At 40.2% G+C, this 26,718-nt stretch overlaps 2 protein-coding genes across 2 annotated transcripts; one reads left to right on the top strand and one right to left on the bottom strand.

Moving 5' to 3' along the window:
* The first annotated feature begins 1,167 nt into the window (after positions 1 to 1,167).
* On the top strand, positions 1,168 to 20,243 carry tmem39a (transmembrane protein 39A). Its single transcript, XM_042493151.1, has 9 exons — positions 1,168 to 1,426; positions 9,283 to 9,496; positions 11,331 to 11,553; positions 12,281 to 12,364; positions 12,471 to 12,625; positions 14,125 to 14,482; positions 14,647 to 14,834; positions 14,920 to 15,040; positions 15,446 to 20,243. The coding sequence occupies exons 2-9, from the start codon at positions 9,384 to 9,386 to the stop codon at positions 15,683 to 15,685; spliced, it is 1,482 nt and encodes a 493-aa protein (XP_042349085.1). The 5' UTR covers positions 1,168 to 1,426; positions 9,283 to 9,383; the 3' UTR covers positions 15,686 to 20,243.
* LOC121947954 (serine protease 23-like) lies at positions 20,124 to 25,316 on the bottom strand. The gene is made up of 2 exons (XM_042493163.1): positions 25,034 to 25,316; positions 20,124 to 23,397 (listed from the first exon to the last, which is right to left on the bottom strand). Exons 1-2 carry the CDS (start codon positions 25,057 to 25,059, stop codon positions 22,209 to 22,211), a joined length of 1,215 nt encoding a protein of 404 aa, XP_042349097.1. The 5' UTR covers positions 25,060 to 25,316; the 3' UTR covers positions 20,124 to 22,208.
* Positions 25,317 to 26,718: the final 1,402 nt, after the last annotated feature.

The raw sequence follows: 26,718 nt of genomic DNA, 5'->3' as shown, positions 1-26,718 counted from the left end.
ATAAACCTGGAACATAAACATTAATACAACATTGAAAAAAATGTTAAGGGATATATTTTGTTTCCACACTTAAGCTATTTATATTACAGCTACATTTGAATATGAGTTAATGAAGGGAAAAAGTTGGGACTTTCTACACTTGTATATTAAACATTGTGTACAAGGTTGAGAAATGTAACATGATTGTCATTCAAGAAGAATTTGGAGGAATCAAGTGAAGAATTCAGAGCCAATCTAGACAATATTGCCAGAATTGTCAAGTCATCCATAAGGATGCAGAGGACACGTACCCTCATTTTTTAGATCATATAAAAACATGAAAGTGTCAGAGGACTTTGATTTTTAAGAAATTAAAGACAAAATAAAAAAAAAGCAATAATGCTAAATAAATAAAGAGCACAAAAGAGAAACAACTTGGATGGATATGGAGGCCTGTATATTTTTTATTTTATTTTTAAAATTTTTTTATCATGACCCTCCCTGGAGCTATAAATATTTTTCTATGAGCCTCCCTGAGCGACTGTGGGAAAATGCATGACACTCTCTCCAGTATTTCACTTGAAATTATGTAATTTGGGAGGAAAAAAATGCTTTTTAAACTCACAGAATTTGTTTAAATTATCTTTTTATTGGTTTATGTGAAAATACACAACCAAATGAACATGAAGAACTTTCAATCACATAAAAATTGAAAAAATAAATAAATAATAAAATAAGTAAATAAATAGAATGAACAAATAAATAGATGAGGAAAAGGGGAGGGTTTTTTTTGTTTAATAATTTTAAAAAATTAAGAAACAAAAAACTCCTTCCCCAGTGCTTAAAAAGTTATCTGAAGTGCCTCCCCAGGTTTGCACCACCCCGTCCCTTCTCACTAATAACGAACAGTTCCTAATTATTGCATTTTAGTATAACTATGTGTATTTAAAAACTCCCAAAAGTGCAGTACTTCTCAGAACAAAAAAAAATGCTCATTTGGCTAATTAGCAAACCTTGATAGCACAAATACATTAATAAAATGATGAATAATTACTAAAAGCATTAATAAAAGTTGAGACCATGGCAGCAGCGCTGACTCCAGACCAGCAGTTTGTTTTATCAAACTGCGACTGTGCAGTGTGCTGTTTGCGTCGCGCGCTGATGACGCCGCACAGAGAGGAGGTGCGGGTTTGCCACGTCGGTCTCTGTGCAGCGCATTTACACTGTTGCTCCTGAAGCCCGGGGCTAACTTTTAAACCCGTTTTTATGTGTCCTCCCGGGGAGAAAGCGACCCCGCAGCATCGCCGGTGCCGTCGTAGCTCGTCGCCACAGCAGAGCAGCCGCGGATATTGAAGCTGGAAGGCGGAGAAATGGTCGGAGCTGTCTGGACTCGGAGCCACAAAACTGACTGATGCATCCTCGTTCACTTCACCCCCCCGTGTGTCGTGTGAGTAACGGAGCCTTTTTTAGTATTTTCTTCTCACTGTCTAGCTTTTAATCTGCAGGGTAACGGCTAGCCACGAGCAAACGTCTTTAAACACATTTTTTAATGTCTTTGTTAAAGTGTGTTCACAAGTTTCCGCCGTGTGCAAAATGACAAGCCTGCTGCTGCTGCTGCTGCTGCTGCCGCTGCTGCTGCTGCTGCCTGGTGTCATGGTTCAGACAGGCAGCTTCACTGCATGTCTTAGCAAGTCTCTGCACACACACCAAAAAGAAAAACACTTCCAAACAAAGTCTTCAAAAAAACACAAGGCAGCCCCGTCTTGCAAACACTTCAGCTCAACATATTTTTATTCATTTTTAAAACATTACCTCTTCTTAGTTACTTTTAACAGTATTAAGATACTTAAATGTACTTATGTTAACTTCCACACTGTGAATTAACTCCACTACAAGTCCTGCATTCACAACCTTACTTAAGTAGAAGTACAGTAGTGTTAAGTATCAAAAGTGAAGTTTTAGTTGTGCAAAAAATGTTCCCTGTTAGTGTTTTGTGCTATATATATTATGTTTTTAGATAAATAATACTGTTGCATTAATGTTTGATGCATTTTACTGCTGTAGATGGGTAGGGGTTGACAAATTATCGGCCCATTATCAGGGCCAATATTTGGCATTTTGCTGATTATCTGTATCGCCTATGGAGTGACAGTGAGCGTGTTACACTCAACCAACACCAGGGAACTAAGTCTGAAATACATGCAGAGAAAGTGTCAACATAGGAGGAACTTTTACTTTGTATAATCTCAGAGAGCTATTTTTAATCATTCATTTTTTCAAATTTTCACTGAACTTTAAAGAGAAGTTGCAGGGGATTTGCAGAATATGATGTTGAACGTTCAGGTTTTGATTTAACACTTGCTGCGGGCATTTCAACTACTTTTTTGTTGAAGTTTGTTATATAACAAAAACTAAAATTTCGACAGAAATATTTTCATTTTTGATGTAAATCCATATTGGTTCCAAATATCAGTTTTCGGTCTCAGTAAGCAGTAAAATCTACAGCAGTGCATCATAAACTATAAAATCATCATATGTTTGTTTGGGGTGGGAATCCAAAGGCCCCACGGTACAATATATCATGATACCTAAGTCACGATTCAAAATTAGGTATTGCGATGTGCACAGTATTGCAATAAAATATATTACGATTTATTCCCTTTTTTCCCGCAAATTATGTCCCCAAAGGAAAACTTTAGACAAACTTTTCAACTCACTTCAGTCATTTGTGCACTGAAAAAAACAATTGATTAGCTCCAGAAGGCACCAAAAGGTCTATTTACATTTGCAGTATTAAAATTTCATCTGATAAAAGAATTGATACTTTACTTCCATGTATTGATGCAATATTGCCAAGCAAAATATCGCATTATTATGCTGTATCAATTATTTCCCCACCCCTAGTATGTATTATACAAAAATGTTCTCTGTCTATGTTTTACTGTCATATATGATGTGCTTGGATTAACATTACTGCAGCATTCAATATTTATGATGCATTTTACTTCTGTAGATGCCGACCGTTGTGCTAATTTTAACCTTTTTGTTTACTGTTGGGTAGATTCATCTACAGCAATGCAATGCATCATATTTTATGAGATCATCACATGTTTGTTGCCTTACTGTCCTGTCAGAAGCATGCGGGCCAATCTCTAAAAAATTACTCATCATGGTGTCAGTAAAACAGCCCAGTTTTCAACTCTGTGACGATGCATTATAGCTGTTCCATGAGCGTTTTTAAAGAGATATTTAGCTGAAGAAGCTGGAGAATTTTCTCAACACATAATGCAACACGTCGTCCTTCAGTTTCTCACAAACATTCAACATCAGCACATCTGGAGATGCATGATTGTCACTGTATGGGGAATAGGATGAGAAATCTGTGATCTTTAGTGAAGTAGAAAGCACAATATTTGCCTCTGAGATAAAGTAGAGTGTAAAGTAGCTTACAATGGAAATACTCAAGTAAAGTACAAGTACCTCTAATTTGTACTTAAGCACGGTACCTGAGTAAATGTACTTGAGCTGTTGCTTTTTGGCACTATTTCGTGTGTGTTGAGGGGAAATCTAGAAACGTGTTGAACTTCCACAAAATGACAAAACACCATCCTGCAATCCCTCCACTGTAGTCAATTTCTCTACTTCATAGTTCCTGTTTTCACTTTTGACTTTTAACTGTATTTTCTGGTCCCTTGTGAGCATGTGTGTGTTAACGGCTGTTTCCTGTTGAAGATTCAGCCTCAATAATGTTTAATATCGGAGCAACACACTGGCCCCAGAGCGTGCCGTATCATCATCTCCATCATGTTTCAAAACAGCATAAAGGAAATGTTCATATGCACAGAAGTTTGGTGTTATCTGGCTCTGGTTTTTGTTTTGTTTCACTGGTGACGAAGTGGGGCGGGACTACTTTTTTTAACCCATTGAGCATGACAGTAAGATAAATTATACAATATTTTATAGAGTTCAGTTACAATTGAATTACCTCAGGTTGGACTTAAGTAATTTACTTAATAATTTTTTCATGATATGTTAATCTGGCATTTATTTTCTGGATAAATTAATAAGTTGTTTTAAACTGTTAAAATAATGTCCATAATGACGTCCCAGAGCCCAGGTCTTCAAATTGTTTGTTTTGTTCAACCAGAAGTCTAAAATTCAAAACTATCAAGTTGACCATCAAATAAGATAAATAATACATGCAAATCCTTGTGTTTGAGAAGCAGAAACTACAGAATGTTTGACATTTTTGCCAAATGAATCGTTTACCCAAATAATTGCCAAATATCGTTCTGTCATCTGTAGAATTGGTTCAAGTCTTTCCAGCCAATGAGTTAAAAGTTTGGAGAGCTACCATCTTTTAGATTAATCAATTAGTCAATTACCAGAAAGAAACTGTTATTGTTTTAAGGATGTGAGGGTTTTTTGCTTTTCTTTATTGCATATTAAAATTAAACAGAATATTTCTTTAAGCCTTAGATGTTTTCTCAGATAGGAGAAGTCATTTAATCCACTCATGTTGGGCTGTAATGGTGATATGAACTTTTTTTTTGTAGCATTTTAGAGGCAGTAAACGCAGTTCATTGATGATCTAGATTAACTGATAATGACAATAATAGATAGTTGCAGAACAAGTTCTCTCAGCTTGTAGCTTTTAAAATACCTCATTGTGCAACAACTCAACTTGTGGCTGTGTTGCAGGCCTGCACAATGCAGTGGCATTAAAAACCAACACATCGACACAAAATTGCGAAAAAAAAAAAAAACAAAACAATATCATCATCATCATCATTATCATTTTACATGTCTGTGAGTATGAAATGAAAATATTTTGAGAGACAGGGCTGATGTGGAAAAAAACATAAATTTCTAGGGCTGCTCCCTGAAATTCAGACGTTCGAATCATCAGTGGAAGACCCTTCAAGTCAGCTGAGGTTGCTACAAGTCGAGCAGTTTTTAAAACTCTTTTATTTGTTAGTTAGTGTGCAGTGTGCTTCCAGGGATGTTTTGGTCTCCAGATTTTGCTGCAGAGTGAGTGCTCTTGACTGTCATGCTACTCTTTGGTAGAGACTGCAGTGGCACAGATGAGGAAGAAACTGCATTGTAACACCTGGAACACACTGCATGCGGGAGCAGCACCTGACGGCAGCCTCGCTGCACTGCTGCGTCCCGCACGCTTACGGTGTTCACACTTACAGTGTTGTTGTGGCTGCCTGCCGCTATGAGTGCTGTATTTCCACAGTTAGTTTCAGCAACACGATCCTGCAAATATTTCACAATAAAAGGCCTTGTGTCAACAACGAATGGGATTTTGTCCACAGAAATGTTGTTGAGGGCTTTTATTTTTAAACGTTGACAGGAAAGGTTGATTAAACAGATAAATTTGTGTCAAATTGGAGCAAAAAAAGGAAAAAATGGATTTTGACCACATTTACTTTTAATGTGAACAAAGCTCAAGTTGGAGCACAGTGTTCTGTGCTGGTTTGACGTGTCGTAGCAGGAGAAGTTCAGGTGTAATCAATATAACGATATAATTAATGGCTTCGTTCCATTCTGGTGTGTCATCTGTGTTGTGCATGCTGGCTCTCTGGCATACCTCAACTAGAGACAAGCTGTCATTAATGTTATTGGTTACACCTGCTGCGATGAGCTAAAATGTAGGCTGTGGGACAAAAAAAGCCTAAAATTACCAGCATTTATGAATTATACAAGCAGTGGTGCATTTGCATTCATAGCTGGGAGCTGAGAAGAGGTTCAGGTGTCTTCCTGAGGTTGTGTTTTGGCTGACAGGGTGTCAGTTTCAGTGTTTGACAGTCTCACAGTGAAAATATTCTGTATAAAGTGTCTGCTGACAGCTCTTGCACTGATGCAAATGCCTTAAAGCTATTTTGTTAGCTATTGAATGAAAGCTCACTGTCAGTTATTTCAGTTATGTTGAAATACACATAAAATTTGTCATTGCAAACATGAGCTTAAAGCAGGCAGACCACATATAAACAGATCTGATACTTGGAGTAGTGAGACTTTGAGTAGCTCTGTGCTGCCACCAGAAAAGTTTTGGGATGGTTTTCTGATTGGTAGCAGCGGTGATGAGTGCTGCTGTGTGTAAGAAGTGAAACCTCTGGGGGAAACCCTCATGTACACTCGTTTGCCAGTTTATTAAGTACACTTACCGAAAAACAAATTCAATATAACTCAACAGCCCTGCTGTGAATCCTGCATTCGTGGATTATATGATATGTAGTTCATGTCAAAACTGTTTTAAAGTACAGTTAATCCAAAGTCAGCTTGTTGTGGAGCTGTTTTGCATTATACTGAGAGGTGTGCATATTATTTTGTCCAACCCATTTATAACAAAGCAAGACAAGATGTTAAAAACACCTCCCAGTGTCACGCTAAACAGTTTAACCGCACAACAAACCAAACCCTTAAACTTGGCATCACATTAATATCATGCAAACAACCAACAGTTTTAAACTTATTCAAATTCAGTTTTCTGCCTTGGGTTGCTACAAAAACCAGCAAGTATGTGCAATTGTTATTTGGAGCAAGGTGCAGGTTGTTAAAATTTCTTAAATCTAATTTTATATTAGGCCTTATAGTCAATAAAATGTCTTAACTTTGAATTTATGAGGTATTAATTGCCAAAAAAATAACTCAAGCTTTTGTGCTTGAAAGTCCAAATTACTGATGTTACAACAGCCATATTCTCACATAAAACCTATCTCTGCATGGGACCACATATATACCACAACCGTCATACTCTCATGCTTAGGTTAGACAAAGATGATTTGTCTGAAAGATAGTCTGACATTTGGTTAAAAATGATCTTAAAAAGCATTTAGTTTAAGTTTCTGATACCCGTAGACACGCATGCATGAAAATATTGACAGCTTACTCTTAAATCACAAATTAATCCACTTTTTAACAATAAAATAATGACACAAAACATTCAGAAGGGGCAGAGCGCCTCAGTGGCTGAATGGTTACATAGCGTGCCACATAACCACATCATCGCCTCTATTGCATGTCATACCCCACTTTCTCTCTCCTCCTTTTTCCTGTCTGCATCCTCACTGCCAACTGTGCAACAAAAATCACCAAGAGCAATCTTTAAAGAAGAGCAGAGGCTATTTCACATTACAGATTTCATATTTATTTAATGAGTGCATGCATGTTTTTATCATATATGAAGTAAATGGATCATAAAACAAGATGTGCCAGGATATGAGCAGCTCACTACCTCTGCTGAATGATTTTCTGGGGAAAACCTTGGCAGGTTTGTGAAGGTTGAAATGCACCGCTGACACAGTTAATGTCATGATGACATGTCATTTCTCTCACATAAAGTAGGTTTGATAAAGAATAATCAAAACAGTGCCAAACAGACCAATAGTTTGGTGTTGAGTCTGACATCATTGACATCTTTGTCCATGCATGAATGGAAATGAATGTGTTTGTATGCTTCAAAGTGAAGCAGAGAGAAAAAAACCCAACTAATTTCGCACCAAAGCAGTCCGACCTTTTAAGGTTATTTCACATGTTGCTTTTTCACAGACACACCTTTAACTCTTTTTTTCTACTTTAAATCCAAATTTTTCAACAGTGGTAAAAGATCTGTTTGGCTCCATTTTTTGTTCATGACAGTGTCGGTAGAATATATTTGGTGTTTCAGGCAGATTTCTAACCTAAAGCCCAGTACATTAAGTTTTTAGCAAGGGGTTGTGGGCCTGTGAATGCAGCGCAGGTTAAAGTCTTGTTGATTTTTTTTTTCCTCAGCAGCAGTTTGTGGAGTTTTGGTTTGTGGGGTGAATAATTGATCAGTAGATTTTATGAGAGACGATTAGAGTTCTCAACTGGCTTAAAAAAAATTACAACTTGAACTTAACTAACCCGTGAGAGTTGAAGCCCAAACCCGGCCCGTCTGAGATCATCACACAAAATACTGATTCTGAGGCCGACCAAGCCTGACCCCCCCAAAAAGCACTAGTCAGCTTCTAATGCCTGGGACACGCCAGCTATGTGGTGACGCAGGGTGCGTCTTCAGTAAAAAATGGGCCAGCTTGGTGTATCACCAACTCTCCACACTGTATTTCCCCAGTAGAGAAGCTTGTCGATTTTTTTTTCCCTATAAGCCCTACACAACCCGGCCAATGAGCGCACACCTTCGTCCCAAACCCGGTCCAACTCGTCGTGTTTTTCTGTACCTGTTGGGCACAAGTTGAGATTGAGATCTGTAGAGCTGATAAAATCAGTTTGATGGATAAGAGGAGCAGCTGAGTGAAATAAGGTTGTGCCATATCATATTGTTCACAATAATACTGGTATAGTTTTTAATATGATAAAAAAGAAATTAATATCATGATAATGTCAATATTCTAACTAGTTCACATAAGGACATCTTACTGTTACTCATGGCAACAACAAGCATGTTGTTTAAATTAAAGAAATGACATGAAATGATAATTTTTGTTCAGTTTTTACTGTCTATTTCAGGGCAAACTATTACATTTATACTGACGTATAAGACTATAGCACTTACTTTGTTTCAATTGTATGTTCTTGTATTTAATAATCAGTATATTTTACATTTTTCAGTTATTTTTTTATATCATCCAGAATATCTTTATCTCAAAAATACCCTGAAATACCCTGATATTATTTTAAATTCATACACACACTTCAAACACACATTTAGATCAGTGCAATCAACAGTTTCACTTTTACTGCTGGCGTTCTGCTGTTCGTCTGTGCCCCGAGGACGCCTTTTGCTCCAAGAGTGTGGTGCAATCAATCAGTAACTGAATGCTATGTGTTTTATTCCAACAGCTCACCTAATGAACGGTCCAGCTCCAAAAATAGAAAATCAATATTTGGTGGCAGATGTTGATATCGTTGTTGGCTACCATGAATAAATGAATGTGTTGGAAACCCTGAGTCTGTTGTAATGTTGACTGGCAAATAAACCTGAAGGAGACTGAAAAAAATAAAAAGATCAGTACAGGGAAAAACCAGCTTATTTAAAAACTGGAGCATCTGCTCAGTGCTCTAATAGTCTGGTCGTAATTAACTCCACCAGTGTTTGCTTTTTACATGTGTAAGGTAGAGTAAATACCTTGGGACAGATCCACACTCTAATTATACTTAATTTGACTCCAGGGTGCTGTAGTGCTGTTGATTAGGCCTCAGGTTTGTTGGTTTTTATTTGTTTTTTGGGTTTTTTTTAAGTCCCGACCTGACTTGTATTTTATGTTTGCTTTTCGCACTCTGACTCGATCTCGTCTGGTTTGTTTTCCTCTGCAGTGGCCTGGCTGTACATGGTGGCTCACTGAGGATAAAGCGAGGAGTCCCGGCAGCTGTTGGTTGGTGGGCGGCGTCCGTGGTTGCCACCATAACTGGCGACCATGCCAGGAGGTCGCAGGGGTCCCAGCAGACAGCAGCTAAGTCGCTCTGCTCTGCCGTCCCTGCAAACTCTGGTTGGAGGCAACCTCGGCAATGGTACCGGCCTCAGGAACAGGTGGGCACACACGTAATATTGAATTAAATGTTTTAACTTAAAATCCAAGATTTCTCTGAACCGTCTGTAGACAAAAATCCATTTTTAGACTGTAGATCTTATGACAGCAAGGCTTTAATCCTCTTTGTTGGCCACCAACGAGTAATAATTTAAGAAACTTCTGTCAAACGTTTCAAAAGTGCTGTTTTATTGTCAGCCTTTATTTATCATACATTTGTCTGTACATTTTGCATGTCAGCAGGGCATCTTACTTTAGTGTAGTAATTCCAACTAGAGTTGATTGAACAAAAAAATACTTAATCGATTGTTTAGACTTTTTTTCAAGCAAAAATATAAATCATTCCTTGGTTCCAGCTATTCTTAAGTGAAGATTTTCCATATTTTCATTATTTTGAACTGAATATCTTTGAGTTTTTGACTGTTGGACACCCAAATCAAGACATTTGAAGATGTCACATTGGACTATGTTGGACCCCATCCTACAGTTTTTTGACATTTCAATTACTAAATCAAACATACACACCTCCTAGCATCCTCTTTAAAAGCGGCAAGTAACATGTTTAACATTCTTTATAAATAACTTAGTCTAAGTCTAAAAAATGTCATGACTTTGTGATAAACGGCCACCATAACTTCAAAAATAGTAAAAAAATTTTAAAAATTTATCGACAATCGACATAAAGATATTCAGTTTTTGCGTGTAAAAAAAAAAAAGACAATCAACAAACACTGATTTGAGACGCTTGAACTTTTTTGAAATGTCGCTTAAAAATGACGAACTAAAATGACACTAGAATGATACTTTTTTAAAAACTAGAAGGATGCCCTGATAGAGATATTTGCTATGTAATTGACCAGTTTGGGCTGATGCTTCCTCCAAAAAAAAAGAGATTTATCTTAAATCGTGTGGGTGCATTTTGAGCACTTATTGGAAATCCCCACTGGCACTGAGACGTAAGCGAGACGTCAGCAGCACGTGAGCATCCTGTCCTCCAATCTGCGCTGACTCTGTCTTCTGTAAATGTCTCAGCCGTCTGTCACAGCAGCTGAATGGACTTATCCTGCCTTCACCAAGCTGACTGACTTTAGAAATTTACTGAACCAAAATAGTTTCATGTCGGCTCCATGGGAAGAAATTTAGCAGTGTTTTCATGTGCTGATTCATTGTTTTTTTGTTTTTTTTTTTACCCGCCCACTGTAGCAACTGAGGGGAATCAGCCTGTAGTGAAACAGATGAGCTCACAGACCGACTGAAAGCTTGTCAATCAGTGTAGATATGGTTAAAAAGTTGAAAACATCTGTACAGCAGGATATTTGTATGATAAAAACTAGGGGTTGACCAACATTGTTTTTTCAGTCTAATACTGATACAGATTGTTAGTAGTGAATGAGACCGATAACTGATATTTGGAACTGATGTGCATTTACAACAAAAATTAAAATATTGCTGTCGAAATTCAGATTTGAAATATAACAAAAAATAATTTGTTTAAATGCCGTCAGCAAGTGTTTAATCAAAACTGAGACTTTCAACATTATATACAGCAAGTTCCCAGCAACTTGTTTTATGAAATTATGAGGAAAAACTCTGAAAAAGTGTCTCTGTGAGTTTCTTGGAGTCAGTGTGGATTGAAACATTCATTTAAATAGCAGCTTGTCTGTTTTTGAGATGCATGAGTGCTGGATGTCAAAAGCACTTCTAAAACGCTTTCAGTGGGGATTGACTGTCAGACATTTTAGAAACATGTAAGTGGAGTAGGTGTGATGTGGCATTGAACTGCTTCACAGATACGTGTCTGAGTGTTTGTATTTTTGTTTGTGTGTTGTCTTTCAGGAGCAGTAACTCGGTGGGTCTGTCCGCGCCCCCTCTCTCGGCCCTCATTACTCCGGAGCCGGTCCGTCACTCGAGGATCCCTGAGCTGCCGTTGGACAGCAGCCTGCTGTTTGAGTTCCTCCTCTTTCTGTACTTGTTGGTGGCCTTGTTTGTCCAGTACATAAACATCTACAGGACGGTGTGGTGGTACCCATACAGTCATCCTGCTGCCTCTACCTCGCTTGTAAGAACACACACCAATCACACCAACTTAAAATCATTGCTTTTTTTCTTTTTGACTGTAAAAATGGAAACACTAAGCCCATCTGAAACAGGGCTCATCTTTTGCTTTTAAAATAGGAATTTTTTGGTGTTTGAATATAAAAAAGTCTTGAAAAGAATATCCCACACACAGCTACTGCACGGCATCACAATTTATCGATTATACTAACGTTTTGGTCCTTAAAGTTATATTTTCCAATGCACCTGCACACAAGATAGCTGGATGTGTGAATATCTCCCTTTAAACTGGATGTTAAAAAATGTAATTGGATTAATAAATTTCCATCTGCAGTTATAAGCATTCTGTAGTTCAACTTTTTGTTTTCTTTTATTGCCTCCGTGCCTTTGACAGCCCTGGCTGGAGGCATCACGTTTTGATGTTAGTCCGTCCGTCTCATTCTCATGAAAGCAGTATCTCAGGAATATCTTGAGGGAATTTCTTCAAATTTGGCACAAATGTCCACTCATTGGATTTTGCTGGTCAAAGGTCAAGGTCACTGTGTCCTCGTCTGTCCTGCCCTTGTGAAAAAAACTTGAAAACTGAAAACTGACAGATTCCTTCCGCCACTGCACATACCAACACTGATTTGTGTATATAGAGCTCTTACAATAAGAGCCCTAACTTCATATGTAGAAATCAGAAATGTCTCCATGGAAATCTAATAATAGTTTCTTTTCTTTTTGAACAGAACTTTCACCTAATGGACTACCACCTGGCTATCTTCATCACAGTCATGTTGGCCAGGAGGCTTGTGTGGACAATAGTTTCAGAGGTAAATATTCAGACTTGTAATCAGTGAACACATTTTAGTACACGCCTCAGGAATAAAACCCCTCTGATGTCTTTCTGGTAACTATGAGTGATTTGGTCTCGTCCAGGTGTCTCAGAGCAGCGGTGGATCTCTGTTCCGTTATGTGGTTCTTATCGCAGCTCGGCTCAGCCTGCTGACCATGTGCGGCTGGGTGCTCTGCTGGACGCTGGTCAACCTCTGCAAGAACCATTCTGTGCTCAACCTCCTCTTCCTGGGATACCCGTGAGTCTTTGATAACCTCCACCCTCTAAAGCGACAATATGCATGTGCAAGTTGTCATTTGAACGCAGCTCAAAGCAAAAAGTGTTTATACCTTTTTCACGTCTGTTCTGAATAGTCTCACTTGACCTTACTTTGTACAAGAGGTATAAATGTCAAAATGACCCCTTTGAAAAGTTCAGGACAATGTTAGATGTGGCCCCTGATTCCAGTGTAAAGATGTGATGGTAGAGGGCTGTTTCCGATAAGAACTTTGCTTGAAGGGACCACACACACACACACACACACACACACACACACACACACACACACACACACACACAAATTTGGGGTGGAATCAAAGTAGTGGCTTTTTGGAATCTAGTTTGCCACCACGTGTTACATTTTCATTACGCACAGGAAACGCAGGTTACCACAACTGTCATATTAACACCTGGCACTGGTATGAATGAAAGAACAGCACTGGAGTCAGAAAAACATGGCGGGCTGCACTGCTATATTATAAAGAGGCATCAGTACTGAAACTGTTTCACAACTGGTTAATAACTCTTTGTTGTCAAATAGCAGTTCTCTTCTGTGGTTTGATATAGTTGGTATTCATACCTGGTGTGTATTGTACCAGAGCACACATTTGATTTTTTTTGTTTTGTTTTTTGCTTTATTGTCAGAAAAAAAAATCAAAAATTCGTCTTGCATCCCAGGATGCAGCTGTTTTCACATAAATACAAAAATACAAAATACAAAAATTAAAAAAAAACAAAAACAAACCCAAAACCATACAATAAATTCTACAAATCACAACAGACATTACAAAAAGTGGATTTTGAGCAACAAATGAATCATTCCCTGTTGCATTCAGTGTTTGACCCCGACACACTGAGGCTACTTAAAGGCCACACTTTGATTTAATAGGTTGACAAACTGAGGAACAAATGAACTGTACTCCAGACCCCGGGTGGGCATGGTACACGGTGTTCATACTAATCAAGTGTACTGAACTTTGGGGAAAAGCTCCCTAAAGCTGTGATTGCTTTGTTTTGATTCTGTGCATGCAAGAACAAGGTCAAGGAGTGAAGCAGATGTAAAACTCTGCTTTCAAAGGCAAGCTGCGACATTATACTCGGGTTGCAAAAACATTTATAAAAACATAAACTTATTAGCGTGAAAAAAAATCATACAACTAATGGATAAAAAACCATTTTCCCTTCTGGCCACCAAACATATTTCTAGATAATGACCTTTTTTTTTTCCAAACAAACAATTCAGATCATTTGCAGTGATGCAGTGTTGATGTTGTAGTGAGCGTGTTGCTGCTGAGTCTGTTTTATGTGGATGCTGATGGAAATGGAAGCGGACCCGCCCTCCCTTAATGTGTCTCATTTTAAATATGCATGATGTTTTCCCATCAGACATCTTCCTCTTCCTTCTGCCATCATTTGAAACTAAAACTCGCTGCTCTGTTCTGTTATCCTCGCTCGCTTTCCTCCCTCCTCCCACGCCAGATTTGGTGTGTACGTCCCGCTTTGCTGTTTCCATCAGGAGGGAGGGAAAAGCCAAACGGCACCGGCTGACTGCGATTACCCCGCAGACCACCAGCAGACTGACCTAACAGAGACCCCGTTCTTTCGGCCACGTGACTTCCTCTTCCTGTTGCGAGAGAACCTCAGAGAGCAATTTTCCAGCCCTCCGCACATGCCCACACACACCTGTCCGCCACACACACACTCACACACACCGGAGTTGATTCGAACAGAGGTGGAGGAGCTAAAGAGCGACTTTAACCGGCGCATCAAGGAAGTGCTGTTCAACTCGCTGTTCAGTGCTTACTACGTAGCCTTCCTGCCTCTCTGCTTCGTTAAGGTTGGTATCTGTGTTTCATTTGCACCTTTATATCAATTGATGTTCATTTTGTAGAGTTTTCATGCCCCCGCTCCCCTCTTCCATCACTCCATTACTGTTCAGGCTGCCTGATTTCCTTTTTATTTTGAGGTAAACTGACCTCTCCTTTCACTTTCCTCCAACAGAGCACCCAGTACTATGACATGCGCTGGTCATGTGAGCATTTGATCATGGTTTGGATCAATGCATTTGTGATGCTAATGAGTCAGCTGCTGCCCCCCACTTACTGCGACCTGCTCCATCGCTCGGCGGCTCACCTGGGCCGCTGGCAGAAACTGGAGCACGGCTCTTATAGCAACGCACCTCAGCATGTGTGAGTGGCGCTTTGTGCACACATTAGTACACACACAGAGGTTTAGGTGGTCATTATTTAACTGTTGTGTTAATATGTTTTGCAGGTGGTCAGAAAGTACCATTTGGCCTCAGGGGGTGTTGGTACGACACAGTCGATCTCTCTATAAAGCAGTCGGAACCTATAATGTCGCGCTGCCCTCAGATGTTTCTCATGCAAGGTTTTATGTGAGTATATGTACTTAACATCATAGCGACAGTTGATGTAACCTGTAAGTTATTCACTGATATGAGGGTGGTACCTTTGTCGCTCTGAGGGTCCAAGGACAGAGGGATGTCATATGCTGTAAAGCCTCTAAAGCAAATTGTGATTTGTGATATTAGACTTCATAAAAAAATTCTATCTAATTTAATTGAATTCAAAAAGAAAAGTGTGCATTTACAGGGATTACAACAAATTTGTGACTAAAATTTGAGAGAAATATACCTTAGTACAAAAAAAGTTATATCTTTCAAAACGGGAGCAAAAACAAAAGTGTTGTGTCGAAATGTAAGTTGAGTGTAGATATTTCTCTCTTTGATCTTATATACACTCTGGTTTTTATATTCTCTTCCTGTCTGTTGGTCTTCTAGTTCCTGTTCCACAAGCCATTGCGGATCCTGAACCTGCTGATCTGGATCGAGTCCAGCGTGGTTTTGTATCAGTTATACTCTCTGCTGCGCTCTGAGCGCTGGAACCACACTTTGTCTCTGGGCCTTATTCTCTTCTGCAACTACTATGTCCTTTTTAAACTGCTCCGAGACCGCATCGTGCTGGGCAAAGCCTACTCCTACCCCCTGTCCTCCAACAGTCTGGGGCTCAAGTCGCAGTAAAGGCTCGGCACAGTGAGACCTCACCCAAGAACTCTGGATGTGGAGGCGAGACGGGTGGAGGTCTGGTAAAGTGGAGGAGCGGAGGGGTCGATTAGCGTTCACGCCTGGAGGTTAAGGGACAGACTATGAACTCATAATCGTGTTTTGATACGGTTCTATTTTTAATGCAATGTTTATATATACCTATTTAAAAGAATATTTTTATTTTGTATACTATTTCGAGTTACGCCGGGCATTACCACGCTGACGACATTAGCATGTTGTGTTATGTTGTTGCTAGGCGACAAGGAAGTCAGGGAATGCCAGGAGGTGACTTTCACCAAAGATATTTTAAGTGCAGGCGGCCAATCACCGAGCGGAGTTGGCCTCTGACAGTCAGTTAAACCAGATAAGTGATGCAGAGTAGTGGAAAGAGTCGTGCCCAAGATGCTGATTGATCTGTTCTGCTTCAACCTTGAGGCTCTTTAAACTTAAATCTAGAACCTGTGAAACTAATGCAGCTCTTTGGGGTAGCAGGACGCAAACACTGTCGCTACCCCAAACATCTTAAGCATGTTTTCAATGGTGATTTTAAAGCCAGTGTTTGACATTTTGGGAAATTTCTGTGGGACAGTCTGTCTATCAAATATCAGGCCACAGCTCAAAGATGGTAAGCTTAAACATTAGCACAGTAGCTCTGTCCATTGGTAACAAAATCTGCCGGCACCTCTATAACTCACATATACCCCACTCCAACAGAGTTACCACACTGTTTTTTTAAAGGATAAATCATGCTAAAAATTGGCTATAGACTCATTTTCCATTTCCAGCAGACCAGAGCTGTGCAAACGACTGCAGCATACAAGTATGCCCTTCTATTTTTTTTTTTTTTTTACTGGTGTGTCATATTCAACGTCACGGCTGTCCAGAAAACCAGCTACTAAACAATAGAAAGTAGCATGGAGGCCTGTGAAAACTTTACGGTGGTTATGACTTTTTTCATAAATCTTACCCATTCAGTCCCTTGGTGGGGACTAATTTCGACTAATTTGGAATTATGCTCGAGTGCTGCTTGGGCAATGATAGACGGTATTTTGTGGTGGCGCATCAGTGCATGTTGCCAGTGAAGAGGCAGAAATCAGCACGTACACGGAGCCAGAGCCAAATGATACCCATGACTAATGCAGAGTCATTTGACCTGGGTGTGAATGCCAACTGTAACTATTACCATTACACCAAAAAGCCAGATATTAGGGGGTGTTGCTGGGTTTCTGTTCTGTGGAAAAGGGGCTTAATTAACACTTTATACCACCTTTGTTTACTTCGAACCAAAAGTCAGAGTGTAAAAATGTCAGCTCACTGCTTTACAGGCGGTTATGTACCAGACTTTTTATTGGCTCAGAGATGGCCAGGCACATAACCTTAAAGCGTAAAACTGCAAATTTTCATTTTCACACTTGGACTTTGTTTTAAATTAAACAAAGGTGATGTGTTTATAGTTTGTAACCACTGGAGGGAGCCAGGCTAGCAGTTTCCCCATTTCCAGTCATCAAGCTAAGTTAAGCTAACCCAGCTTCCTATAAAGTAGCTTCATATTTAAAGGGCAGATAACAGGGTGGTGTAGGTTTTCCCACCAAACTGTCCAAAGTTTTGCTTTAAGCAGAGCCTCGGCTTGGATTTTTACCTCCTAGTGGAATAAACCTTTCCCACAAACAGACTTGAGATCAGCCTGTAGGAAAACCTCCTGGTACTCTCTTATCCACCGCCTCTGCAGAGATTGCTGTATTCTTCCTCGCCCACTTTTGCTACTTTGTTTTTACTATCTGCTTCTTTTACATCGTTGGCTATCTGGAGGGCAGTTACAACACCAGTCTGTACAAACTGACATCAGGCTGTCGACAAGTCAGAGGGGACTGAGATAGTTTTGGCACCTTTAAACTCAAAGCACACCCAAAAAAGAAAAAAAGAGGCTTGACCCTGGCTGATATTATCTTGTCACACACGCTGCCTGCTCCGGTTGTTTTTACGTTAATCATGTAAAATTTCTGCTGCTGCTGTAACCAGGTGATGATTCACATCAAATTACTGATGTCTGACCACACTTAAGTGTGTGCTGAAATACTCCTTGCTACAGTGTATGACCCATTTGTCTTCTTCAAGGTGATCCAGTCAATGTTTATTTTACCTTATTTTGGTGCCTGAATGCTTAAACCATAATGATGTTGAGGACCACACCACATTAGGTCCATCTCTTTGTTGATTGGATGTAGATAACAGAGCAAATGTGGCTGAGCAATTTCTGTTGGTACGTCTCAGGACCTGACGCTTCTCCCACTGCAAATGTGTCATATTCACATCACACTCGTGTGGATTTGACTGCAGAGGATATTTTCATTGTGACATTTCCATCTGTGATTAATGAAAACTCAAAGGCAGGAGGCCTAAATGCGTCACCTCATTACCAGTTCATGTATTCTCAGTTACCAGAATGGTGTTACAAACAGGTTGCCTTGCATGTTGTTGCCTTTCTGTGAAGTCACGCCTGCCGAACATCTTCTTACTCTTGGTTCCACTTAAGTAGCCTCCTCTTCTTCACCAGCTCCAACCTGCAGCCGGTGCTTAACAGAAAGATTAGCATCCAAGCCTGGTTGAGTTCATAATACTGATGGACATTAGGGCTGGGTATTGTTTTAAAAATTGCGATAACAGTTAGGGGCCCACTAACTGGCCCCACAATACAATATGTGTATTGTAAAATAGGTAATAAATTGCAATATTGCAATTTATTACCTATTTTCAACTGCAAATTACTTCCCCAAAATAAAACTTTGTCAACATCTGTCAACATTTATCTAATAACATAGTCTTTCCATTTCACTTTAGTTATTTTTTATTGCACCAAAATGTATCCAGTGAACTGAAAATCAATTAATTTTATCATTCTGGTCAGCTAACAAAAGTTACATTTGTATTTGAAATATTTGTAATTTATATAATTGGTGTGAAAAATATTGCAATACTATGCTGTTTTTTTTGGGGTGGGGGTTACCCCCCACCCCTATTACCCATACCCTTAAAGTGATATTGATACCAATAGAGTACTTTCCATCATGTGAATGGAAGCATTCAGTTGAGTCAAATGCCATCAGATTTCACAGACGTGTAGTAAAGCCATACTTTTGAATGTCTTGTTGGCAGCTTGAACTGCCATCTCAAACACATGTCGCTCGTCTTCACCACACCACAATTCGTATGGGTTGTTGCTGTTGCAGCGGTCCAATAACATGTCACATTAAATCAAAGAACGCTTGTGATGATTGGTTGCCAGCACAACCATACAAATGAACATTTCTTTTCTAGATCTGCTCATCTGACTGGAAAAATGATTCAAAATGATTTGATTCTAATGTGTTACTAGTTTATTTTGGGCAATTCCTCAAAGGTATCAAGTACCAACACCCAGCCCTAAAAGACATCAGCAGAAAAAAACTTTTTATCAGGAAGTGCTGAGTAGAACATCTGAGGATCAGTTTTCCTGTGTGGTGAATTTCACATTAACGGCTTCAGTCAAGTGTCAGGTTTAGTGTAAACAATGCAGAGGAAACTACTTTTGAGAGGAAACAGTGTGTACACAGCCGGATCACTGGTGCTGCCATGTGCCTCAGAAGAATCTTTATTTTACACAAATGCCATACATGTGCCCATTTTTCTGCTTTGCCTGCAAACTTGGCCCTTAAATCAGCTCCTTGGTGCTTCTGTTTCATTTGCGGTTGTTTTTCACTTGAATGTAGCTGATTCTTCAACTGAATGTTGCTGTCGACTTGAATTGGCATATTGTTTGAGCGCCATTACTGACATTTTCATCTTTAAATGGGTACACTTTTATGTCCCCTCTAACTCGACTTCAATAACAGGAGTCAGTTTTAAGTTTGCTTTAAATCCTGCTTCTTTGTCAGTGCTTACTTGAATTTTGCTCAAGTTTCACACATTCAGTCTACTTTCTTTGTTTTGTTGAAACTCGTAAGATCTCAGAAGAGGAATGAGATTTTGAAAGATTTTATGTTCTATAACCTCTTCACCACATTACCCCGAAGTGTACTTGATCCCTCTCGAGCCTACATGAAATTTGAAGACTGGTTTTGAGTAAAATTGATTCTCATGATGTCGATCTGTGCCCTCATCGAAGCTGTCAAAGTGAGTCACAGTTTGTTTTCTATGTGCCATATCCCAGGATGCAGTTTCAGAGTCCTGGTTGATCGTGTTGTTGAATGTGTCGCTGCTGGAGAAGTCATTGGAGCTGGTCCTCACATTTCGGCTTTTTACACAGTTCAGTTTCCCCACAGCATTTCTGAAAATGCCTTTTGACATTCAAAATAAAACAAACGGTGTTTAAACAAAGACTGTGGCGTGTGAGGGATGTTTTGCATGACAAATGGAGAAGAAATATGTGACACAGATACTTATTTCAAAGTATATATTTCATTAATTTGTCCAGTCTGCATAGTGTTGGACACCTGCAGTGTTTTATATCTGCCACCAGAGGGAGCTAAGCATCAAAGTACAACACTCAAAATGTGCTTCATATAACAAGTAATGTGCAGCCTTGGAAAGAGTCATCTGCTGTCATTTGATATCATTGTGTGTAACGAGTTGAATATTCTTCCAAAACGCTGTTTTTTTTAGCCGACAGAGAGCGCTGCTTGTACATAACTGGTGCGTCCATTGAGAGGAGATACATGATAGTTTGGAGACAAACTGTTGGCACCTTTGGTTGCTGACTTGTACATTCATCCACAAAAATCATTTTCAGTAGAAAAACTTCAAGAGTTTTAACAGTGCAATCTTTAGTATTAGCACAATAGAAAGGCTACAATGCATGGTGAGACGGTTTTCCCAGTCCTCCTCCTTGTCGTCTGAAGGCCTGTTGTTGTCATACATCTGTCCGTGTTTCAAATCAGAGGGTCTTTATCCAGATAAATGTTCCAAGAAGCAGATAAACTTGCCTCTGTCCTGCAAAACCACGACTTAAACATTTAGCATGAATGTTACTTTTTCATGTTTTAGAAATGTGAGCAAAGATACTAAATATAGCTGACATGAATAAGCCCTGTTTACATAATTTAGTGTTATTACAGGATCAGGTCTATATTTACATTGTTGATATTTGCGTCTTGCTCGTTCATATGGAATCAGGGAGATGGTAGGCGGCAAACCAGATATCATCATGGTGGTCGAGCGCAGGGCGGTATGATTGGGTGAGGCCGGTGTTGTTTCAAAGTCTTTTTCCTCTTTAATATGCGGCTCCCTTCACCTAAACCTTAAGGCTTAAACACACCAAACCGACATCAGAGCACTAGAGGTGATGAAAGCCCCCTGCTACATCGCTTCATGCTGCCGTGTCTTGGCAAAAAATTTGTACCAGACCGAACCGTGAAAGTTTTGCATCTGCTTGAGAGGAAATAACTCCCCATTCCAGCAGACAGATGTCTGTAATAATCATTCAGAAAGGGAAAATGGAAGACGGCCATGACACTAGTTAGCCATTTAGCACATTAATAACTCAATCTAAAGTTGACCGAACAAAGCATATTTACCGTCTGCAAATGAACAATAACACAAACCACCAGGAAACATTTCTGCCTTAGAGCTCAGTGGCTAAAGAAAACAAACATACCTATATATCACAACTTTCTTTCGACCTCACTCCCTCTTGACTTAAACAGTTTGTTTAATTCCCTCCCTATAATTTCTCTCATTGTGCACTGAGCTGAACGGCCAATCAGAGTGATTTTATTTACTGCCGGGCTCCATAAGTCAGTATTTCAACATGCTGAATCGCGAAAAGAAAAGAAGAGCCAATGGTTTGTGACACACCACAGTGACTAAGGTCACAAATGCTTACTGAGAGCCCAACATTGACTGACGGCCAACCATCAGTTGGTGTGTCAGGGCCTTGACCCAAACACCCAGCCCTAACTGTAACCCTGACAGGAGGCGCTACGCATCAAGAAGAGGGAAATGCTTTTCTGAGAGAACACATTTTGATGAAATAGTGACAGAAAATGACGTTAGATGGCATTGAAAGTTAAAACATTGTAACTTCTTGCTGTCCTGTGCAGCAGCTGGATGTTATGTAGCTTATGCACACAAGGCGAAACAACAGGCGACAATTATTGGACATGACTACAACAGTTACATGAAATAATAACAATAATAAAATAATTCTATTTAATATGTCTTGTTCTATTTGTTGTAAACAATACAGCATAACCATAGCAACATACCATCATGGATGTTTAATTTTACCGTCCTGCCGACTGTTTGTTTTTCCCGTGCCAGCTCTAAGGTGTTTGCCACCTCTCGTCTGTCTGAATCCATGTGAACGCAGCATTAGAGCGTCGTCAACAAACAAAATTTTAATGTTTATATTGATGTTGCGGTAGTGCTAGAAGTAGTGGGGGGAAAGAGTGTATTCTTGCGGCCCTAGATATTCCAGTATGATGTATGAGGGTGAAGTGGGCCTGTGGTTTCTTAGCTACACCCCTCACCCCTCTCGGCAGTCCACAAAGTTTCCTTTTATCCAGTAGCAGATCTGAGCGTATTTGAGAGGCGTGATTCTCACCGCTACATTAAATTCCTGAGATGTCCCTTGTCGCTCCACCCACTGATGCCCAGAAAACACACCTATCACCTTCCGCTCCCAGCGCCGGCGCCGCCCATCCCACATCCGTGCGTAGACTCCTGAGCCGCTGGCACCGGGCTGAGCATCACAGTGCTGGTACAGCAGGTCTGACGTCTCCTCGCCAGCTCGGCAGAATCGGTACACCAGCTTGCCTGCACGGTCATTATCGAATCCTGAGAAGTGAACTCGACGACCGGGCAGCCTCTGAGCGGGGGGGCTGACTCCTAGCTTCATGTGCCGGCGTTTGTGGGGTTTCTTGAGTTCAAGCAAAGCGTAGTCATAGTCCATCCCAATGTCATTGGCATTCCCTTTAATCCATCCTTTGGGTACATGGGTGCGTTTGGCTCTGATCCACTGGAACTTCATTTTGTCGTCAGTTGGTGGGGCATAGGGAGCGGAACCACCTTCGACATGGTTGGTGAAGTTAGAGTGGAGATTAAAGGAGGAAGCCTGTGTGTCTCGTTGCTTGGTTTTCAGAAACCCAACCCGCAGCCTCTGGGCTCCTTTCACATAGTTTTTACCATCATGGACACAATGAGCAGCTGTGAGAACGTGACGGTCCCCCACCAGTGTACCAGAACACCCAGTGGACAGTTTAACAGCCACTGAGAATGGATATTTAAGGAGGAAGTTCTGCCCAGCAATGCTAAAACGGCCATCGTGGCCGAATATTTGTCGCTTCCTCCTGACATGTGACTGCTCAGACTTTCCAGACGACCCCGAGGAGTAGGCCGGGCTGGTGTTAGAACCGGGTTTGTAGCCATAGATCCCAACAGCAGTCTCAGTAAGATGACCATCAGAGTGCAGTGTCTCATAGGCAAGAAGACGTCGCAGGTCCCAATAGCTCGGGCGAGGGGCCCTCTTGTGGCATTCTGGGTCACAGGGGGAGCTGACGTCCAAGCGAGCCGGAGACAGAAAGTGAGGGGGAGATCGAGCCTCTGTCTGTTGTGGGAGGACCACAGGGACACGCTGAAGAACCCACTGGGGACGGGAGGAAGAGGAGGAGGAAAAAACAGGGGGAAGGAAGAGGAGAAATAGGAAGCAGGTAAACCTGTGAATAGAAAGGAGGACAAATCAGGTGAACGTCTCAACTAAAGACCCATTCCCTGACACATTTCTGCAGAACTTAAAGAGCAGTGTGTAAGATTTGGGTTTGATTTAATGACATCGAGGAGCGAGGATTGCATATTGCAACCAGTTAACTTCCCCCAGTTAGAATTCCTTCAGTGTTCAGCGTTCAGCTGAATTATCTACAGAGGCTCTTCTCTCAAGAACAATCAGAACAGGTGAAAAAAAACTGTAGAAACACTGAATAAAGCAGTTTCAAGCTACAAATCAGTGCTTCTCCGACCTTGTTAGCCTAGCACCTGCTAATGTGTGCTAACCTTATTTCTGAACCAGACATTCAAGAGCTTATCATTGAGAGCCAAATTATCTGCAGAGTTCTCTTCTCCAAAACAAAGGGGCCCGGTGATTAAAACTGTAAAAAACATTGAATAAAAAACTTTTACGCTACAAATAAGTTTTTGCGATGCTGTTTTGACCGTCATAGACGAGCTGATAGCCCAGCAACTGCTGATGTGTGTTCATCTGTTTTCTCTGATAACTTCAGATTTAGAAGTTGAGGAGATTTTTACCAGGAGCTAAGTAATCCGCAGAGGTCTCATCTTCTCTAAATAAATGGACCCTGTGATTTTAATCCAATAAAAACACTGCATAAGGCCGTTCCACGTTAAGAAATCAGCATTTACCAAGGCTCTCGTTGCGAAGGGGCCGCAAACTATGGAGGCCAATGTGAAAATGTTAATGGCCCTATCCAGAGCCAGTGTTTAGTTTGTCTGTTCTGTAATACTGTAGAAATAAGTTGGTGCAACTTGGCGATCTCCATAGATCAGGACCTGCTCACTATGTAGATATAAACGCCGTAATCTAAGATAACAAAAATAAATCGACTCTTATTTTCAGAAAATAAATAAATAAAATGGACTCGGCGTAATCCGTTTCTGCCAATATACCCCCCTAATTCTTCATACTGGACCTTTAAATGTTATTGTCAAACGTGACCGGATGTCTGGGCCCCCTCTCACTATCTGCATGAAAAAAACATCCTCATTCCTAAAACGAGCATCATGGATTTATAATTACAACCATGGGAGATAAGGAGGAGCATTTTAACTTGAAGATTTTTTTTTTTTTTAATCTGTGCTGGAATTTGGCAGCTGTGAACTTGCACTGTTTTTAATGCTGCAAAAATGACAGAGAGGGCAAAGATCAGGCCTTTCTAGGCTCTGATGGAAAATTCCTTATGTTGCTGAGGGACTGGCCTCAAGCCTGCGAAAGAGTATGAATAATAATATCTTGTTGCACAGAATTTTGACTACTTTTTGTAAATAGGTTAGAGGTGATAGAAACTTCGTTGTGTGATACACATGACTACTATATACAGTGTTGTCATTAGGAAAATGGTACAGAGATATAACGTTAAATAAAAAGTCAGCCGGATCTTTCAATTTATTTATTTTAGGTTGAATAATTAATAATTTTCTCAACAGTAGCCATCATATTTATATACGACTGCATCACTAAAATCTTAACAGTGCAAATGAAATTCTTGATTTACAAGTTTTTCCCCTGCCTGTGACATGAAAATTTCCAAGTTAGAGAAGTTAGAGCTAGAGACGACTTACCGGGGGAGCGCAGCCTGGGAGCGCATGGTTTGTCCTGTGCAGGTGAGGCGATGGTTGAACACGGAGGGAAAACCCCTTCAGATCAGAGTCCGGGATGGGAGTTAAACTGGTGAACTCCTCTGCTGTTGCAAACAAAAAAAAAGAGGCTTCTCGGCGCTTCTCTCAGGAACTGACGACTTTATTTAATCCGTGACAGCTTTTCCGAGAGCCGGGTGGAGAGCGGAGGAGGTGGATCATTGTGCGCTGCTGCAGGAGGCGCTCTCCTGTCTGTGTGTGTGTGTGTCTGCGCTCACACTCACATCTGCCGACGAGGATACAGAGTGAGATATCCGACCCCAACACGGTCATGTGACGCTGCCGGCGACCCACTCACTCCTCTTCATCCCCTTTCTCTTTGGTGCAATAGGAAATAATAATGACAAAATCTTCTTTTATTTAATTGAATGCATTTGTGTAAAATCGTTATGTGAAAATCTATAGCACAGTTTGCCTATCACTCAGATTTGATCAGGGCTGCATGTCGGCCTACGGATTATTTCCGACTTCCCATGAAATTAGAGGAGGGCTTTTATCTTGCGGACATTAATGACATTCACACCATAAATTAGTGCAGCAAAGGCACAAATTGGTGTATACAAAAATGACCAGAATGCAGGAAATGAAGTGTTTGATGCGCCACATTTTCTGGCAAAGGACCCCCAAATGCTGCAATATGCAACACGGAAAACTTGCAAATTGAAAACAGAGAACAAGCTATTTTTTTCTCAGTAAATGAATGAATACATAGAATAGATCACTGCAGTGAAATAACTGGTTATTAACTTTATGTTGTATCTTAACAGAAATCACTAAAATACTGTAAAATAAATGCTGATAAGTCACCCAGTTTATAATTTAGAAATAATGGCTTTATTAATTGTTAATTATTTATTTGTTTATGCTTTGGTTGTTAACTCACTCTTGTGTTTATCCTTGCTCTTGGGTAGTGATATAGTTATTAATGTTGGTAACTCATTAAAGGGGTAGGGGAATTTTTTAAAGGGGTTGTATGTGGTACTTATCTATAGTCAGTGAATTTCCTACAGTAGATGTCAGTCTGCATGACCCCCAGTTTTGGAGTAGCAGGCAGGAGTTACCACCACAACAGCTAAGCAATGTCCTGCTGTGGATGGGGGCAGCAGCAAAACATGTTTTTGTCACTTAACAAAGGCTGACCTCAAACAAACAAGCAAACAAACAAATAAACAAACAAAAACAATATTAATTTAACTGTATGCTATAGTGAGAACGTTGTCACTGCTTTGTCCGATGAGGAAATGAAGATGTAAAAAAACTCTCATCAAAGCCAGACTCCATTGAGAAAAACAGTGATTTATCTTTTACTGTAATTACGTCACCCTTACATCAACATACAAATCCTTCATTAAGGCTTTTTATGTTTTATAAAATGAGGATTTATAATAAGGCTAAGTCTGAGGGGTTGCTCAGAGTTTGGAGCCAGTTGATGTTTTGTTATTGACAGGCCAGCACAGCTGGACGGAGGCGTGAGCTGCAGAGAGGAAGAGAGGAAATGTGAGAGTGCAAAGAGGATGATGGAAAAGGAACTTGAGTGGTGTGTAGCTGGTTGTGTATAAGATTGTGTTTGAGAGAAAAATTGAGATGCTGCGCATACAGTGAGCTACTCG

Source organism: Plectropomus leopardus, chromosome 1 (genome assembly GCF_008729295.1).
Source record: "Plectropomus leopardus isolate mb chromosome 1, YSFRI_Pleo_2.0, whole genome shotgun sequence".
Lineage (NCBI taxonomy): Eukaryota > Metazoa > Chordata > Actinopteri > Perciformes > Serranidae > Plectropomus > Plectropomus leopardus.
This window is presented reverse-complemented; position numbering and strand designations above follow the sequence as displayed.